This window comes from Dasypus novemcinctus, chromosome 5, assembly GCF_030445035.2.
Source record: "Dasypus novemcinctus isolate mDasNov1 chromosome 5, mDasNov1.1.hap2, whole genome shotgun sequence".
NCBI classification, from domain to species: domain Eukaryota; kingdom Metazoa; phylum Chordata; class Mammalia; order Cingulata; family Dasypodidae; genus Dasypus; species Dasypus novemcinctus.
The window spans coordinates 87,465,476-87,484,542 of NC_080677.1; the positions used below are offsets into that span (position 1 = coordinate 87,465,476).

The following is a 19,067-nucleotide window of genomic DNA, read 5'->3' on the forward strand; positions in this document are numbered from 1 at the left end:
TGTCTCTTTCTCTGTGTCTCCATTTATATAAAGCTCCAATAAGAGGGCGGAGACTCAACCTAAGTTACACCTTACTGATGTAGTCCAGTCAAAAGGGACCCACCTCCACAGGAATGGATTAGTTCAAGAGCATAATCTTTTTCTATTTGGGATTCAGAAAATAACTTCAAATTGTCAGACATGCATATGTTAAACAATTCAAATTGTACAAAATGTTCTATATAGAAGTAAATCTATTCCTCTACCTCAATTCTTGAGTTTAATTTTTTAGAACTAATCCATGTTAAAACTTCTGCATCCTACTGGAATTTTTTCCTTTTGGTTATGATAAGTGTTTCAAAAACAACAATAACAACAAGAAACTGAGGTTAAAAAGAGAGAGGGTGAATAGTTACAGAAAGCATCTCCAGGAAAGTAACAGTTGAGTTTAACAAAGATGGCAATGCAAAAAAATGAGGAGACAATATTCCAGGAAGAGGGAAGAGTAGGTGCGTAGACCCTCTGACAGGAAAGAGGTCAGCATGATGTAGAAACTGCAAGAAGGCCAGTATGTCTGAAGCAATCAAGTCAAGTGTGGCAAGAGGTGAAATTAGAAAGATAAGCAGCAGCCATGGAAGCCACAGTAAATTACCCTTATTCCAAGTTCAATGAGATGACACTGGAGAATTTTTTAAGAAATGATTCAATTTATGTTTCAAGAAAGTAGCCTTGGTGTTGCCAGGATGGAATTGGGAAATAGAAGAGAAGAACTAGTGAGCTCAGTTCAAAGGCTATTGCAGACATAGAGGCAAGAGATAAGGGAGACTTGTGCTAACATGACTGCAACAAAAATGAGACAAACTGAATATAAGAATTCATATGTATTAATGATATATTAAATGTGGGGGCATAAGGGAAAATGTGGAATCATGGAAGATCCCTAGTATCTGACCTGAGAAACTGTACATGATGGGACTGCCTACTGAGATGAGAGAGTAGGACATAGCAGAAATCAAGAGTTTTGTCCTGGATAGGCTAAGCTTTAAATGTCTTTCAGGTGCTCAGATGGGTGTTCTGGCGTTTCATGTGTATAATGTCAGCATAACAGGGGAGTGGATGTGATCACTGTTGAGAGGGAAGAGGACTCAGGCTGTACCTGGAGGGACTATGGCATGTGCAGTCTGGACAGAGACCAGTGCATCATTCCTTCCTTTACTTCTTTAATAATGGTTTCCTTTTGCTCTTCAAACTAATTTTAATGACTGTGTTGAAGTCTTTGTTCAATCTTCTCTTTTGCCTATCACAGGCAGATTCTGTTTGGCTTCCCAATATTCCTTACATTCTGTCCCATGTAAGGGTAATATTTTCCTGTTTCTTTATATGTCTCATAATTTTGTTGAAAACTGAATATTTCTGGTAATAAACTATAGTAACACTGGACAGTGTCTCATTCCTCTATGTCTTGTTTTTGTTGTTGTTTGCTTGTTTGTTTAGTGATGTGGATGGATTCTTGTAGGGAAATCTATTTCCCCTGCAGGAAGAGCCTTCTGATGTTGTTCCTCAAAGGGGACAGCCTTGGGCATGAGCACATTCACCCTGCTATGAGGGTTTTAACAGGGCTCTTTTAGACTCTCTCTTTCCTCAGTCTCTTCCTCTGTTGGCATCACACACAGTTGTTAGGCTCTACTAGTTGCCTGCTGATTGCTCTCTTGCTTTCAGCAATGCCTCAGGGCTTAAATTCTTCCATTGTTTGATCCAATTAAATCTAGGCCTCTGTGTAGGGGTAGATTTTAAAGCCACTCATTTTACTTGTTCTGACCCAAGGAAGGCTCATCTTAGCAGCCTCTTTTTCTGGTTTTGTCTGTTAAGCCAGCCAGCCTCTTAAATGCTTATCGTCAGAATCTCCACTGGTTTCAAGGGTGACTTTAGGCTTGCACTTTCAAATCCATTGTTTCAAATATTGTCAGTTCTTTCGGGGAGGGTTTCTAAGTTCTCTATTCTTATGGTGTGCCTCCCCACTGAGCAAAATCTCTGAGCCACTGTTTCAGAGCTGAAGGAGTGGACAGCAGTACACTTCTCTTGAATGGTAACCCTGCTTTATGAGCAGCAAGGCATTGGGTGGGAGAAGTTCCTCTGGTCTTCTTGGTTTGCTTCTCCCTACAACCTCCACCCTATGAGCAAGGTAAAGCAAGGGTATTGGGGCATCAATATTTTTGGCCTGCTATAGCTGGAGTAGAGCCCCCATCCTACGAGTGGAGGTTTTGTAGAGGAAGGGAGTGCCCAACATTTCAGCAGCACTCACCAGCAATTTAGACTCTGCAACTCAGAGCTGGGAGGGATTAGAAATGCTGGCAGCCTAGCCTTTTCAGTAAACAACAGACTTCTTGACTGGGAACTGAGGGGAGAAGGAGCTCAGTCTTCTTGGCTATATGCTTTCACCATGCTGAGCTGGGGGTTACCAGACATTCCTGAATATTTATTTATTCACTTGCTCTATGTTATTAGGATAATTTCCAGAGACTTTACTTTTTTTGAAATATAATTTTCATCATTCATGACTGTTTCACTGGGAAGTGGGTCCATGTAATTTCTCATGCTGCCATTCTTATAGAAGAATTCTCTGTACTTGACAATACTTGCATACTTGGTATGTTAGAGAGGTGGAGGCAGACGCCACACATAATGGGTAGTATTCCTATTCCTTAACTTTTACAACAAAATTACTAACATACATGAAGTATCAGCAAAACTTCCTAAAGACCATATTATTAGACACTTTCAGAAAATAACCTTCAGTAAAATCTGTTGATTTCTGAAATGCTTAGAATATCTTTATTATTAGAGGAATGATTTTCACTTCGACTCCCTCTTAGGTGCTTGATTTATAGAAATAACCACCTAAGTTTTACTTCAGGACCATTATGAGTGTACCTTTAAGATAATTTACTTTTTAAACAAATTCACTAGAACTGTAAATTCTATTTGGGTTCAACTCAGAGCTGGAAAACTTTCAGGGGTACTGAACACAAGGGCCTATACTAACTAGTAACATCCCAGCTGGATCTGATGAGGTGTTTCCATTGGGAGGTTAGAGGCGGGTCTCTGGAGCAGAGGAAAGGAAGGAGGACAAATGTCTAGCACAAGTGGTGTCAAGTGAGACAACACTGTGGAAATGGATGAACAGAGGAAAAACGAAAAGTATTAGGAAGAGACTAGAGTGTAGAAAGAGGCTGTGATGGTTAGGCTAATGTGTCAACTCTGCCAGGTAATTGTGCTCAGTTGTTTGGTCAAGCAAGCACTGGGCTAACTGTAATATAAGGGCATTTATGGACTTTAGGCACCATTGACTTTACTGCAGTGGTAAATCATAGATAGCTGATTATATCAATCAGGGAGATTACCATCAGCAGTGAGTGATGCTTTATCCAATCAGTTGAATGCTTTAAAAGGGGAAGTGATTCCAGCATTGAGAATTTCCCAGCTCGTCTTTTGACAGCCAAAGTCTCCTAGAATTCATCAAGAACCTTCATTGGAAGTTCATTGGAGCCCCTGATTGCAGCCTGCCTGTGAAATCTGGACTTGTGCATCCCCATGGTCACGTGAGAGACTCTAATAAAATTGCATACTATTGGCAGATATTTCTTGTTGATTCTGTTTCCCTAGAGTACCCTAATACAGAGTCATCTTAGATAAAGAAATTAAGATGGCAGCCACAAAAGTACTAGAGGTCTATTTTAATGATGTGTTAGTTAGATGATGGTGGAGGTCTAGTAGCTTAATGCCTCTATCCAGGAGAAGCAGCAGATTTTTCAAATGACAGTTGTCCTTCAACACTATCACCTTGGCAAGCTAGTTCATTAATGACACCACTGCTCATATTTGGGAAGGCATCTCCTCTTTTGGATGCATGGACATTCAGAGACAATATTAGGTCAGGAATTTAAAAAGAAGAAAATCACTGTTCTTTATAGCCACACCTTTCTTACTTCTAGCCAGCATGATTCAAATTGTGAATATGCCTAACATTGACTGCGTCCTTAAACCAAATTAACTCTTAAAGAATGCAATTTTGACACCACTGAGGAAAATTCAAAGGCTCTGACAAAAGGATTACCTTCTGAGGAGCATCTCCCTGAGATATTCTTTTAAGTAGATGACCCTATCCATTAGGATGCCTACCTTCTAGGCATGGAGAGGCACATAAAAGCTGTGATAAATATGATAAACATAAGAAAATCATCTTGTGATTACATCTGCTGTCTACAGATCTGCTATTTCTAAATTTCACAGTCTGGGGAAGACTTTGATGTTCTCCCTAAATAAGTGGTTAGCCCATGGCTAAGAGTTATAGCACAAATAAGACTGAAACCATACATAAGTCATGGGATATCAAACTAAGGGGCATAAGAGACATCTGAAATTATTTACTTTCATTGCATTTTAACTTGAAAAGAAATTTACTGACTAGATTCTTGCTATAGTATCAGAAAGCAACACAACCACTTTCTGATGTTATTTTTGAGACCACAAACTAGCAATATTCTTCATTATACCTAATTGTTGATATGGTTATCCCTTTTACCTGGCTGTGAGGTTCCTGAAAGGAGAACGGTTTTTCATTCAACATTGTACCTACTTAGCACCTGGTAAATGCTGAGCACAAAAGTAGGCATCCTATAAATACTTGTCCATGGAGTTGCACTGCAAAGTCAAGGGCTCTTTCTAGTAAATTTTAATTACCAAGCATGCTTGTTCTGGGTACAGAATTACCATGTTTAGAGGAGTTAGCTAATAAATAATTTTAAAAATTGCAATATAAAGTGGAAGTTTTAAAGTCAAGTCTGATGTAGTGATTTTTAACAACTTCCATTTAATCACAATACTCTCAACTGTGTAGCCTCTTATATAGTTTAAATTCAATTAATAAGGACACTGGCCCACATAATTCTTTGTTGTTGGAAGAGGAAGTGGCTATCCTGTGCATTGTAGGATGTTTGGCAGCATCCCTCGCCTCTACCCATTGGATTCTAGTAGCATTCCCCTGGTGATAACCAAAAATGTCTCTAGACATGGTCAAATGTCCCTTGGCGGGGGTGGGGGGTGGGGTGGGGGAGATGACTGCCCACTATTGAGAATGACTGGTATAGAGCTTGAGAAGGGCACAGTCCTGGCATGGTTTGAGGCATTGTTTTTTTTTTTTTTTTAGTTCTATACAATTTTGAGCTTAGTATTTAAAGACTACATTATAGGTATAGGTATACCTATTACATGGTTAGGGGGTTGTAGAGACTGGTCTGTTTGAGTCCACTGCTGATCTGTAGTTCTATGTTAACTCAATTGGTTGATGCCTGATATATGGTATTTCCTCAACAATGCCCACTTAGTAATGGTCAATCTTCAGGCACTGACTGGACCCCCATTTGGCCTCTGGCACTGGCAAGTCACATGTTCTGCCCTGATCCACAGAAAGGGTGGCTCGACTCATCTTCCTCTGGTATGTATATCCCTGTCCTGGCCATGAGAAGACATATCAAGTCTTTCCTTTCAAGTTTGGAGGTCCATAGGAATTCCCAGATACTTGGGCATGAAGTACACTGGTGGCATAAACTTTTGAAGTACAGTGTCTCTCTACAAAATTCCAGGAAAGATGTGGGAGTTAAGCCTTTACACTCAATTTTACTTGTAAACAACCACTTCTTGGGAGAAGAAAGTTTAGGGGCCGGAAGCATAAGCATCACAGTGCTTCTAACTCTTCTTTCTCTCCTAATTTTCCTTCCTCTCCTATTTAGACTTCTACCTGAAGGGGAGTGGTGGGTAAAGTTCTGGAAATTCCTATTTCATACTTCCTTGCCCATTTTTCTTTTTTTTTTTTTTTTGACCTCACACCTAAAATTGTGGCTCTTAAACTCAAATATTAAGGGTTTGGCAACTTTTTTCCATAGGTTGTTTCTGATAATTGCCTTCAGGGCAAATAATCAATCCTTGTCTCTGATATCAGAATGAGGAAGGATCATAGACTTAAGCCTGTATGAGAAAGCCCACCAGCTGATAGAGCATATCATTGCATATTTGCACATGATCTGTTAATATTTTAATTAAAATATTCTCAGCACCATACTATAGGCTAGTTGATGAAGACATTAATATACTCCATTTATTACTGTATTTCAGGGAACTAAGCAGATTAAGGCATTAAAAACTCTAGCTATATAAAAACATTTTTTTTTCCCTTCATGAACATCTTCAACATTCTGCTTCACTCCCTACCTGTATATTTACTGAGTATGTTTTCTGTGTTAGGTCCCAGGTCTGGTGCTGATGATGGCAGAAAACTAAGTATAGAATGGAGGGGGAAATGCAGAGCAATGGATCCTCTTACAGAGAAAAGTACTGGTGCTACATGAGCACAGGCAAGGGAGAGACTGATCCTTCTGTGGGGCAGTGGGAAAAGTGAAGGGACAGCAGCTCAGAGGAAGAGACAGAGAGATAGAGACAGAGAGAGAGTATGCACACAAGCAGCATGAGTAGGAGCAGAGATAAGTGTGTGATGGACCTGGAGAAAGGTGAGTGGTCCAGGGCACCAAAATACTGGGTGCATGGGAAGGAGGAGCAGGAAGGGAAGCTTGTGACCAAATCTTTAGTCCAACATATGTGCATGCTGCAGTATGGAGGATGGACTTTATCCTATCAGAGGTGAGGAACATTCACTGACTTGCAAACAGGTTAATAATACAACTTCTTAAGGCAAACATCTAAGTGTTTACTGTGTACCAAGCACTGTTAAAAATATCCACTTAATCTTTACCATCTTTCTAAAATTGTCTGCATTATTTTGATCCTTGTTTTATTGGACTTACCCTGGCCAGCTAACAGGGAGGTGAAGAAAGTCAACCACCACACCAGGGAGCCAAGAGTGCCTACAACTGCAAAGCAGAAGAATTGCGCCCATCATCCATGTGGAATCTAAGTTCCCTCTTGATGTAGAGGGGGACTGGACATCACCATCCCAGGGTCCACAGGATGGAGAATAGTATATGGATTAGAGTGGACTTACTGGTGTTCCGCTGGGGAACTACTGTGATTAGTAATGGAAGAAATTGTAGCACTGATGTGGAGAAAGTGGCCACAGTAGCTGCGGATGGTAGGGAGAGGGAAGAAGAGATATGATGTGGAGGCATTTTCAGGATTTAGAATTGTCCTGGGTGATGCTGCAGGGACAGATGCTGGATATTGTGTGTCCTGCCATGGCCCACTGGGTGGACTAAGGGAGAGTGTAGCCTACAATGTAGACCACTGTCCATGTGGGGCAGCAGTGCTCCAAAAGGTATTCACCAGGTGCAGTGAATGTGCCACGATGATGGAAGAGGTTGTGGATGTGGGAGAAGTGGGGGAAGGGGGGTGGTGGGTATATGAGGATCTCATATTTTTTTAATGTAGCATGAAAAGAAAATAAAGAAGAAAAACTAAATAAATAATTAAAAAAAAAAAAAGAAAGAGATTCAAGACGTGAGCTGCCCAAGATCATAGCAGTTATTGAAGATAGGAGGCAGGATGTGAACCCGGTGAGACTCCAGAACCCTTGCTGTTTGCAATGCACTATTGTGTGTCTCAGGTAAATCTGTGTTGGCTGTTCTATGTTCTGTTCTAGAAGGGTAACTCCTGGTGGGGAGGAAGTTGATGTGAAGATGGAGGAAGACAAAAGAAGATGAGACTCTGCAAAACCTTTAGAAGAAGGCCTACACCTCAGTGCACATGAGAAGATGCTGGGGTCATTGATGGGAGTAGAGAAGGCGTGACCACCACTTGCCCAAGGAGAAGATATGCTGTGAGGACAGCGGTGCTGGGCAGGCACAGAGACAGGTGTCCGTTCCTCAGTCCAACACTAAGACAGGGAGCTGGAGAGGCAGCCATCAGCATACCGTGAAAACTATAATTGTGGAAGTGTAGGAGACCATTCAGAGGGAATTCAACATCTTTTTTACTAAGGGAAATTTTTTTACCTTATTCTGATTTCGGATATCAACATTTCAATGGTCTAGACTGAGGATTATGTCAAGGTTAAAAAGAGCTTTGTTTTATTGTAATAATTATTTCCCATTGGTTATTTTTTCATAACACCAAGTACATAGAAATTCACAAGCTAAAAACTTCTTTTATGTAAAAAAACATACAGCATAGCATATATGAATGTAATTTAATATCTGATTATTTTGATTTAAATACTGGCTATAAGCTGCATATTTTGCCCTATTTTAACAAATATTCCGAATAGTATTTCTAGTGATTATACCTATATTAGCAAAATATAACTAAACTAGAAAATAATGTTTAAAGGAAAAAAAAAGATAGAACAATTGCACAAAACATATTGTCCTGCCTTTTGTTAAGGACTACATTAAAATTTTTTGGCAACTTCTTCCATTAGTGTGGTACATTCATTGTATTTGATGAGTACATTTTGGAGTATTGCTACACAGCAAGGATTACCGTTTATGATGTAGTTTACACTCTCCCCCAGTTCATTCAGTTCAGTGAGTTACGACAGACTATAGAATGTCTTGCATCTGTCCTTGCAATAAGTGGAGTATATGGGAACCTCTTATATATATATATATATATTTTTTTTTCCCAAAGATTTATTTATTTCTCTCCCCTTCTCCCCGCCACCCCAGGTGTCTGTTCTCTGTGCCTATTTGCTGCGTGTTCTTTGTCCGCTTCTGTTGTTGTCAGCGGCACGGGAATCTGTGTTTCTTTTTGTTGCATCATCTTGTTGTGTCAGCTCTCTGTGTGTGCGATGCCATTCCTGGGCAGGCTGAACTTTCTTTTGCACTGGGCGGCTCTCCTTATGGGGCACACTCCTTGCGTGTGGGGCTCCCCTGCGTGGGGGACACCCCTGCGTGGCAGGGTACTCCTTGCGCGCATCAGCACTGCGCATGGGCCAGCTCCACATGGGTCAAGGTGGCCTGGGGTTTGAACCGCGGACCTTCCATGTAGTAGATGGACGCCCTAACCACTGGGCCAGGTCCGCTTACTCTTATATTTTTTAATGTAACATTTTGTTTGATCTATGTATCTTTAAAAAAAAAAGGTAATAAAAAAATGGAAAATAAATAAAACCAAATATTTGGAAAGAGAAAAAAAAGTATTTAAATTGTTAGGATTTAATACAAGAAGGTCTTGGGTAGCCAGCTGTTTTTATAACACCTTATAAATAATATCTTTTTTTTTTAAGATTTATTTATTTCTCTCCCCTCCCCCCCTCAACTCCCCGCCTTGGTTGTCTGTTCTCTGTGTCTATTTGCTGTGCCATCTTCTTGTCTGCTTCTGTTGTTGTCAGTGGCACAAATAATATCTTATAATATCTATTACTTGCTGCACATTTTTGATATTCATAATAAAAATGTTTAGCAATGCATGTTGATTTTTAAACAAAGTGAATTTTTATGTTGCCTTTTTATTATTTAATAGAATTTAATAAAGCAGTAAAATGCAAAAAAAAAATTTTTTTGGCAAACTCTGAATACAGCCTATAGATTAGATAACACTATTGTATCAGAGTTAACTTCCTGATTTTGATAATTATACTGAGGCTATTTTCCTTGTTTTTAGGAAATACACATAGAAGTAGTGGTAGAATGGCATTGTATCCACAATTTATTCTCAAACAGTTCAGGAGAAATAAATGTGCATATGTATATGTATATGTATATTTGTGTGTGTGTTACTGTGTATCTCAGGAGCTCTGCTATAATCCTTAAGAATTATACCATGTCAGTAATAATGAATTAAATGATGATGGGGGGGAGGAGTAGAGAAAGGAAAAGGCAAATTTAGTAAAATGTTAATGTTTTGGAAATCTGTGAAGTGCATTAGGAATTCTTTGTACTATTCTTGCAACTTTTCTGAAAGTAAAAGTAGTGAGAATACAAAATTTTAAAGAATAAAAAAAAAGCATGGCTGAATAATCAGGAAATTCCAAAAATAAGCAAAAATGTCCCATACTGTATTTCTAGCCAATAGGTGGTGCCCATCAGTACCACTTTCCTTTTAATAATATTAGACAGCTAAGTTTCTGAAGGTAATGTTCAAAATTTAGGAGCACTAATTTTTTTTAAGATTTATTTATTTTTCTCCCCTCTCACCCTGTTGTCTGCTCTCTCTGTCCATTTGCTGTGTGTTCTTCTGCATCCGCCTACATTATCAGGCGGCACCAGGAAACTGCGCTGCTTTTTTGTTGCATTATCTTGCTGAGCCAGCTCTCTGTGTGTGCGGCACCACTTCTGGGTGGGCTGTGCTTTCTTCACGCAGGGCAGCTCTCCTTGTGGGGCACACTCCTTGCATGTGGGGCAGCAGTATTACATGTGGGCCAGCTCAACACACAGGTCAGGAGGCCCTGGGGATTGAACCCTGGACCCTCCACAGGGTAGGTGGATGCTCTATCAGTTGAGTCACGTCTGCTTACCTGATATAATTCTTAAGAAGGGTACTAATTCAGTAAGATTGAATTAAATTAGTATGTGTACACTGGTACATGCTGATAGCATCCTCAACCAAAAAACCACAAATGAACACTCCCAAAAGTTTCCTTTCACCTCAGTCAAGTTAAGAACACTGTTTATTTCTTGTGCAAGTTAAGTTGCTCTCCTTATATGCTGAGGACTTTTTATTGGGATTATTCCTTTTAACCTTTTTTGGAGTTAGAAAAGTATAAATGGCAGGAATACAACCATGCACACCATCCTACTAAAGCAGAAGATTCCAGAAATGTACCTGATTAGGAAATACGATCTCTTCTAGTTATAAATTGCATGTACAAGTTAGAGGAAATAATATTTCATAACTACAGAGATAACATGAAAATATTTGAAGTTCCTCTTAGGACATATTGAACCTTAGCCAGTGATTTTTATACACTATTTCAAGTCTTAGAGTTGATTTCTCCTCAGTAAATTATACTGGCTCAGTCTTATTTCACATTCCTAGAATTCAACTACTAATGCTTATCAGAGGTGACATTTATAATAACCATTTGCTCAAACATAAACTGGGATGATTTTAATGAATGTTTTTAGAATTTCCAATTCTTATAATATTACTTTTTGATTTAAAAATTCCTATATGGTCTAATTTGGAGGCTTCAAAGTATCTAACCTAACTAAATATAGCCAGAGAGATATATTAATTTAATCATTTTTAATCTTTAAGAGTTAAATGTATCACAGTTTTCTCCCAGTTTCTAAATTCATCAGACAATGGTTAGTGTAACTTTGCAACCTAGTCTTGAGTTAGAGGGAAAGAAGATCAGTAAACTAGACAAACCCTTTTATCTATTAAACTGACAAGATTATAACTTCAAGAGATAGGAGAACATCAAATGAAGCATTAAGCACCTGGAAATTAGCTGGGAGACATTATTTTCCAGACTATTCTCAAAGTTATTCCTTTTTAGTACCAATGACCAAGGAATAGCAGGAGGAAAGCAAGAAAAAACAGTACTTCATGCAGTGAACTCAATTTTCTTAAAACGTTTGACTGCACTGTTTCCATTTAACCAATAAGTACATGGTCCAAGGAGAAAACAGTGGAAGTCAGCCATCTAACCACTGTTAATAGTTTGAACATTAGGCACCTCAATTTCCCATTTCAATTTCTCTTTCTCTTGCTTCCCACACTATTTTTAAGTAAGGCATTAGAGTGCCTCCCTTTCCATAAAGAAGCAAATAGCCTCCTGAATATCTTTCCGCTGGCCACACAATTCTCTCCTGCATAACAATCTCCTCCAGGAGTGAACTAAATCAAGGGGACATGGAACAATCACCCCCCCCCCCCAAGACTGAAGGGGGGAGCAAAGGGTTTATTTATTTAAGGTTCATCCTGAACTTTCTCTCTTGAACAGTATTTTGGGGTGTTGAGGCTTCTGGCTGGGTTTCTCTTGGTCTGAAAGACCAAAAGGGTTAGTGAAGATGAAAGACAAGACAGAGAGATATTGACTGTGTCAGCCTGGCTTGGACTCAAGCTTGAAGGGAGAAGGATGGGGCGTGTCTGGAGAGCAGATAGGACTTTGAAGCACAAGTCAGGTCTAAAGTGCATACGTTTGGCTGCCCAGGAATCTAAGTATCACAGTGATCAGCAAAATGGACACTGGATTATGCCAAAGGAAGGGGAAACCCTTTATACAATTAAACAGGATTTTGAGGCTCTACTGTAAAATGGTTTCTGTCACTTTTCCTAAAGATGCAATAGGTAGCACAATAGCTATAAACAGAATAGATAAGACTCAGGAATAAGGTGGCTTGGATATTTCTGGTACAGTCTCACTCCAGATTTTAGTAAGCGTAAGGGAACAGTCAGTAAAATTGACGAAGCACAGGGAACAGGTCTAAGCACCTGGGGAATTGCCCAAGGCAATAGAATATGCTGCCCTTCCTTCCTGGAGTTAGTTTTTGTAATCAGAAGGAAAATAATTAAATTGAAAAGACCTCACAAGCGATATTAACAATCAAATCAACAGAGAGGAGATGGAAGTAACAATGAGGAGGGGTTAGTTCAATGACTCAACCTATCAAGAGCCCAAATGTATTATTTTCCAAGCCCTCTTTAAGGGGATTAAATCAGGATTCACTTTGAGAAAATGAAACAAGGTGACCTGAATTTAGAGGAAGGGCCAGAATATTCCAGATGATGGCTCTGAAATAAATAAAAACACTTAAAACAGCTAACATTTAAGACATACTCTTTATGCATCAGGCCCTTACTAAATGCTTTGCATACATGTTCTCTTTTAATCCTCCCTTACAGGAAAATACTGCTATTATCCCAGTAAAACTATGATTCAAACCTAGGCCATCTTGACTCCAGAGGTAAAGCTCTTACCTACCACATTATACTCTCTAAGAGATGGCTCCTGTCAGCAAGCAGAGGGAAATTTGTTGGTTTGGTGCGTGGAACCCTGACTCCTAACAGAGTCCTCACAGAAGACAGGTGATGTTAGGAAGTCATGTTAGGAATCTACGTGGAGGTCCAAATCAGAGCCCATCATGCAGAAATTTACCACAATTCAAGAGGCAACTGGGGATCAGAATTTGGACAATGGAAATGATATATTCAAACATTTCAGTAACAGCTGCGTTTTGTTGTCCTGAATGAGGCATAACTGAAAGGGGCAAGGCTTGGGAGTTGACAAGGAGTTGGCAAATAAATGTATCACGCAATCAAGACTCCCCAAAATAGTAACAGAAATATACATAAAAATCAGGTCAGGGTTATTTTTATATTTATTGATTTACATAGGAGGCAAAAGCAAGCAAATTAAAACTAATGGGACTCTTGGAGAGAAAGAATAAGATACACAGTGTCTCCATATTCTTCCCACAGCTGGTAGGCAGAAAGGAAAGGGGGAAGGCATAACATATGTGTTTGTGAGGTACATAAAGAATTTAAAAAAACCAAAACTTTAAACCAAGTCTAGAGCAGCAATGTCCAATAAAAATATAATGCAAGCTACACATATAATTTTTAGTTTTCTAGTAGGTACATTAAATTTAAAAGAAGCAAAATTAATTTTAATATATTTTATTTAACTCAATATATCCAAACTGTTATCATTTCAACATGAGATATTTTATATTCTTTTTATTGGACCAAGTCTTTGAAATCCAGTATGTATTTCATACTTAAAGCATATCTCAATTCCAGGGTTTTATCTATCAGCAACATATCTAGTGCTCAATACACACATATGCCTCATGGCTACCAGATTGGACAGAACAGGTCTAGAATGTATGTAATGATAAAATAAGGGTCAATGGTATAAAGAAGCACTAAAAGGTTTAGAACAGTAATTCTGAATTCAGCTAGAAGTCTACCAATGAATTCAGCAAGATGTTTTTAAAAAGCAGTAACTTTGTCATCTTACTGAATGTACACTTAAACCATTTAGTCTGTACACAACAGATACTATTATAATCATTTTACAGTAAAAGGGAAAACTGGCATGGGTACCAGTTTCTAAACTATATTATTACTTCATCTTTCATCATACTTCATCTGTCCCCAACCGCAAGTGCTCCAAGTCTCATGTTTATTGAGTGGTGCATGTAGAATGCTGTCCACACAAATGACCATCAGAATCAAACCAAACCGAAGGTATCTCTCCAGCTCTTGGGAGAGGGAGGAGGAAAATGACCTCACCATACATCATGGCCTGAAGTGCTGCCACATGACTGAGCTGTGGACACTTAACGGCTCTTCCTGAACTGAACCACAAAGCTGCTGCCTTAGCTACTTTCTCTTTGTGGGTCATTTTGGCCTAGCAAGATGTTCACAGGTCTGAATATAAATTATGGCTTTGCTAACTGCCAGGCAAATTGGACTACAGCACAAATATCTATCTTCAAGGTACTTTAAAAACCAGTCTTTGACTTAAAAGTTCAGTCCAAATAACAGCTTACTTAATATAAAGTTTCTTTACATCAATTAAAATACACAACTGCACAGTTTGTTTTCTTTCAACAGGGGTTGAAAAGGGATAGGAAGTAAACAATATTCATCAAGAGATAGGAAGTAAACAATATTCACCAAGGGATAGGAAGTAAACAATATTCACCAAGGGATAGGAAGTAAACAATATTCACCAAGGGATAGGAAGTAAACAATATTCACCAAGGGATAGAAGTAAACAATATTCACTAAGTTCTTGTCTACTGACCAAGCTATTTAACGCTGCAACTAACCTATATATGCATAAACTATAATATTTTGTATATTACAGAATATAATATATAATGTGCTCTACAATGTACCACATTATATATAATCTATAATGCTCTATAATATTTTGGTTCCTCTCTGAAAAAGCGTGTTTTTCTCTATATAATACTGCAGTCAACATTACTTTCCTTCTAAGCCTGTTTCAATATGTGAACCTGCATGCTTGTTCTCAGTACAATAACGTTGCTCACCAGCAGCTAGTTAAAGGCAGTGAAACATGTTTTATTGGACCTTTCTGACAGATTTCAGTTTGTCAGTGCTATTCCACACAACAGTTCTGAACCCAAGCATATTTGCCATTTGGTTTTTAACTCTCAGTAACAACTTACTTGTACCACTGGGCAAATTCAGATTCATCTGCTTTGTTTGAAACCAGGACAGAACACATTATTTTAGAGCGAGTTAGAACAAAAGCTCTCTTGGCCTAGGGTGACCTATCAGAATGCTCACTAAACTTTTACAAAGTAAAGGAGTAAAGAGAACAAGTAAGTACTTACCATCTCCCCTTCACTCACATAAATGAAAGAAAGAGCCTGAAGTGCAGAGTGTAAGGAAAGTCAGCCAACCCCATATAATTACCTGCATTGGAGCCAGTCAAATTATAACGCGCATTCAGCTTTTTGATGATGTTCTCATGGATTTGGTACCATTCACTCTCTGTGTTACACCTACGCAAACAGAAGCACTTGGTTAAGCTTTAATCATGCATGAAACCACTATAACATACTTCTCTAAACCTTCTTGGACTCTCCAACAACCTGCTGCAGGTATTGCCCATTTTACCATGGCTGTTCCTCCAACAACCTGCTGCAGGTATTGCCCATTTTACCACGGTTGTTCCTGATGAACAGGCATGCCCACACTTGGTAATGCCTTACCACCTACCTCAAGACAGAAGCCACTGGGATGAACAACTCATAGATTATAAATGGATTAAACACCTCAGAGAACTATGCATTTAGTGGAAGGCAGTGTAGACTAAGAGTGTGCTTCCCTGGATTTGAATCCTCACCATTTACAGAGTTATATTCTTTGAGCAAGTTATTTACTGTTTCCTTGTCTGTAAAATGGGAGTAATATGCTAGAACATTAAATAATCATGGACCTAGGATAATGACTGGTACATAGTAAATGCTCAATGCATGTTCATTTTTACTAGCAAGTCTCCATCTACTATAACATGATCAGGAGTGGCTAGAATCAAAATGTAACAAATCCAGCAAAATAGAGAGTTAACACAACTTGCACTTGCAAAAGGCTGACAGTATTTACTAAAGGTAAATCTTTCAAGATTTTCCACATCTGGGCTGTAAAGCATGTTTCTCCATTCTCACCCTCATAGCCACCTGTAGCTCTTGCTTTTGGCTTGCTCATGGTACCTTTATTTGTGAACATGATGTCATGTGCTTAGAATGCTGCTTTGGTTCTTGAGGCTTGAATCTAGGACTGGTTTATACGTGTCCCTTTTTGGGACTTTGAACATTGTGGGTGCTTACAAAACATCAGCTGAGTGAATGAACAGATGGATGTCCCTCTGGCAGTAACTCCTAATGATTCATGCAGTTTGGGCCTGCTAGGCCCCTTTACTTGCATGGCTGCTCCATTAGGCTCATCGGAACATGTATGAAAATTTGCTACAGTCTTTTATTAACCATGAATGCTCCAAAATTTCTATAGTACAGATTCCTTTTCTTAATGATCTTTTCTGTAATAGTTAATTCACAGTTTGCTTACATATTTATTATTTTATCACCACAGGATTTTCTGGGATGAATATAATGGAAGTTATTGTTGAGCCAGTTAATAGCAGGGTACCAAAAAGAGCACTGAATCTCGGAAGGCCGGAGAATTAAGATGGAAAGAAACATTCCACCTATCCAATTGCAAGACACCAAATTGCCATTTAGTACATTCTGCTTCCAGTTTTCTTATTTCAGTCCAGTGGGGAAGGAAGAAAGAAAGCTTACTTTCTATGAAATAGCTAACCAACTCCAGAATCTATGCTTTTAACCTACAAACTCAATAAAGTCAGAACTCCTGAAGTATATGACTGAAGTATCTTTCAGGCTCAGACAAGGCATTTGAGACCATTCTGTATTTGAGTCCCAGATTGTCTAGGGGTGTGGTCCCCTTAGCAAATAGAAATCTCTTCCAAACTGTTTTTAATAGGCACTTTCCGGACGTTTTACTAAATTCACAGTTACTTCTTAGTCTATATAGTGACTGTTTTGACTGCCTAGTATTCCTTCCTGTAACGGCTTTGAAATTGGATGAATTGTCACTTTGAAGGGATCGCTCTTCTAGCAAGAATTACCCAAAACCTTATTTGATGCTTAAGAAAAAACAGACAATAAAAACCACAAAGTGCAGCACAATTTATTTTTATGAGAGTGTCTCCCACTGGCATAGCTGGAATTCTTGGGTCTTCAGCTGCCTGCCTCCATCAAGGGTAATACATGTAATTGTCAGATCCTCAGTTTTCCCAATGGCAAGATAAATGCAACACTTGCTACCCACACCTAGAAAAAATATTCTAAGAAGTGATGAGATTGTACTTGTGAAGAATTTTAGCTTTCTTTACAAGCAGTGCCACACAACAGCATCATTACTGTGTCACCGCACAGTGGTGTGAGGTAATACCCTGAAACAGACAATTTGACAACAACATGAGCGCTCAGGTTCTTCCTTATTAGCTGTGTTACTATAGGCAAGTTATTTAAACTCTCTGTGTCCTTATGCGTACAACTAAGAGAATAGCAACTATTTGAAGGGTTTGTTGTGAGGATAAAGAGACATGACACATGCAAAATGCTTAGCACAGTTATCAGCAAATAGCAAGCACATGGTAAGTGTTGGCTATCATCAGTATTATTTAAAATACATGATGTTTTAGGACTTCTGGTGGAATTTGGAAAGATTATTATGGATTTAGGTCCAACCACTGAAACTGAAAAGTGTCACGTGATAAAAACAGCAACAGATTTTATTATCCACTGGTTTCACCAGAAGTTTTTAAATTTAAAATCCAGGCCACAGGTTTTATCCCTGTTAACAGAGATAAAGAACATTTCTGCTGCTAAACCACAGGCTAGAGATAAATCTTTGTCAAGTAATTAGCAAATGTGTATATAGCAAAAGTCCTGGAGCAACAGTAGGTAGGGAGTGGATAGATACATAAAACTATGCAGCAGTGGTGAAAAAGCAACTTGAGGCAGGCCAGTGGTGTTACATCCACATGACAGAGGTTGTATAAAGCAACACAACCGCCAGAATGGAAAACTAAAGCAAGCTTATTCCTGGAGGTTGGGAGTGGCATGGTTCTCAAAACAGGAGGGTGGACATCCCAGTGAGTCTGCTCCTGAGGATTTCACTGTAGGTCAGTTCTCAATCACCAAACTAGTGGGGAGATGCTCCATGTAGAGTGAGCTAAAACCAACAGTATTCCAAGAAACATTGAACATGATTTGGAAAACATTAGGCACCTTCTTTGTAGAGTAAGGAGGGAAATCAACTGAGCTTCCCTTTCCAAATTCTAATTAACTTACGTTAAAAACCAATTTATTATAATAGGGTAATATATGGGAATCCTACATTTTATATTTGCTTGTTCTGTAAAGACACAATTTCTCTAATAAGAAAAAATATCAAAACAAAAACAACTATTTCCCTTTTCTAAGAACTACTGACTTTTTGGGAGTAAAGACATGTTCAGTTTGAAACTCACAGGAGATACTCTATGCAGCACACAGTGAACATAATGGATAAACCATCTGTATTTACTGCAACTCAGGATTCTTTAATTCCCCTGATAGGCAAACAGACTTGTGGGCTCACATATAGCAAGACCACACCTTTTTGATTTCTGAGGCATGGTTCATGAGCCCAACTCATCCCTGCTCTTCCCACATAAAGTAGACTTCACCAGCAGAATCCACATGTACCCTGTGCCCACCCAGTCCCTACCATGCACACTTCTTACATGTACACTTTCAGGATGAGGTCGTCCTTTGTCTCTCCCGTCAGTAGGTCAGCAATGCTAAGAACAGCACAGCCAAAGGGCCGCCGGTACTGGACGCTGCAGGCATTCTTTTTTTCTCCAGCCCCCATTCGACCTGTCCAGTTAAAGAGTACACATGACTCATGAGGTCACTCGATTAGGTGCATCTTCTTTTTTGAAGTACCGGAACCTGGGACCCCATATGTGGGAGTCTGGCACTCAACCACTGAGCTACAGTGGCTCCTTTGAGTCCGTTCTTTCATCTGCTTGCTTGTTGTTTGTTTTTGTTTTTAGGAGGCACTGGGAACCGAACCTGGGACTT

General features: G+C 39.1%; 1 protein-coding gene across 7 annotated transcripts in view; it reads right to left on the minus strand.

The window, feature by feature from the left end:
• The window catches only part of DOCK4 (dedicator of cytokinesis 4), a 516,333-nt gene that overhangs the window by 209,590 nt on the left and 287,676 nt on the right, over window positions 1-19,067 (minus strand). For all 7 annotated transcript variants that reach the window (XM_058297210.1, XM_058297211.1, XM_058297213.1 and 4 more), the window contains exons 11-12: window positions 18,728-18,860; window positions 15,328-15,416 (exon numbers count right to left, since the gene is read on the minus strand). In XM_058297210.1, coding sequence (XP_058153193.1) covers window positions 15,328-15,416; window positions 18,728-18,860 — 222 coding nt within the window. The remainder of the gene's footprint in view (window positions 1-15,327; window positions 15,417-18,727; window positions 18,861-19,067) is intronic.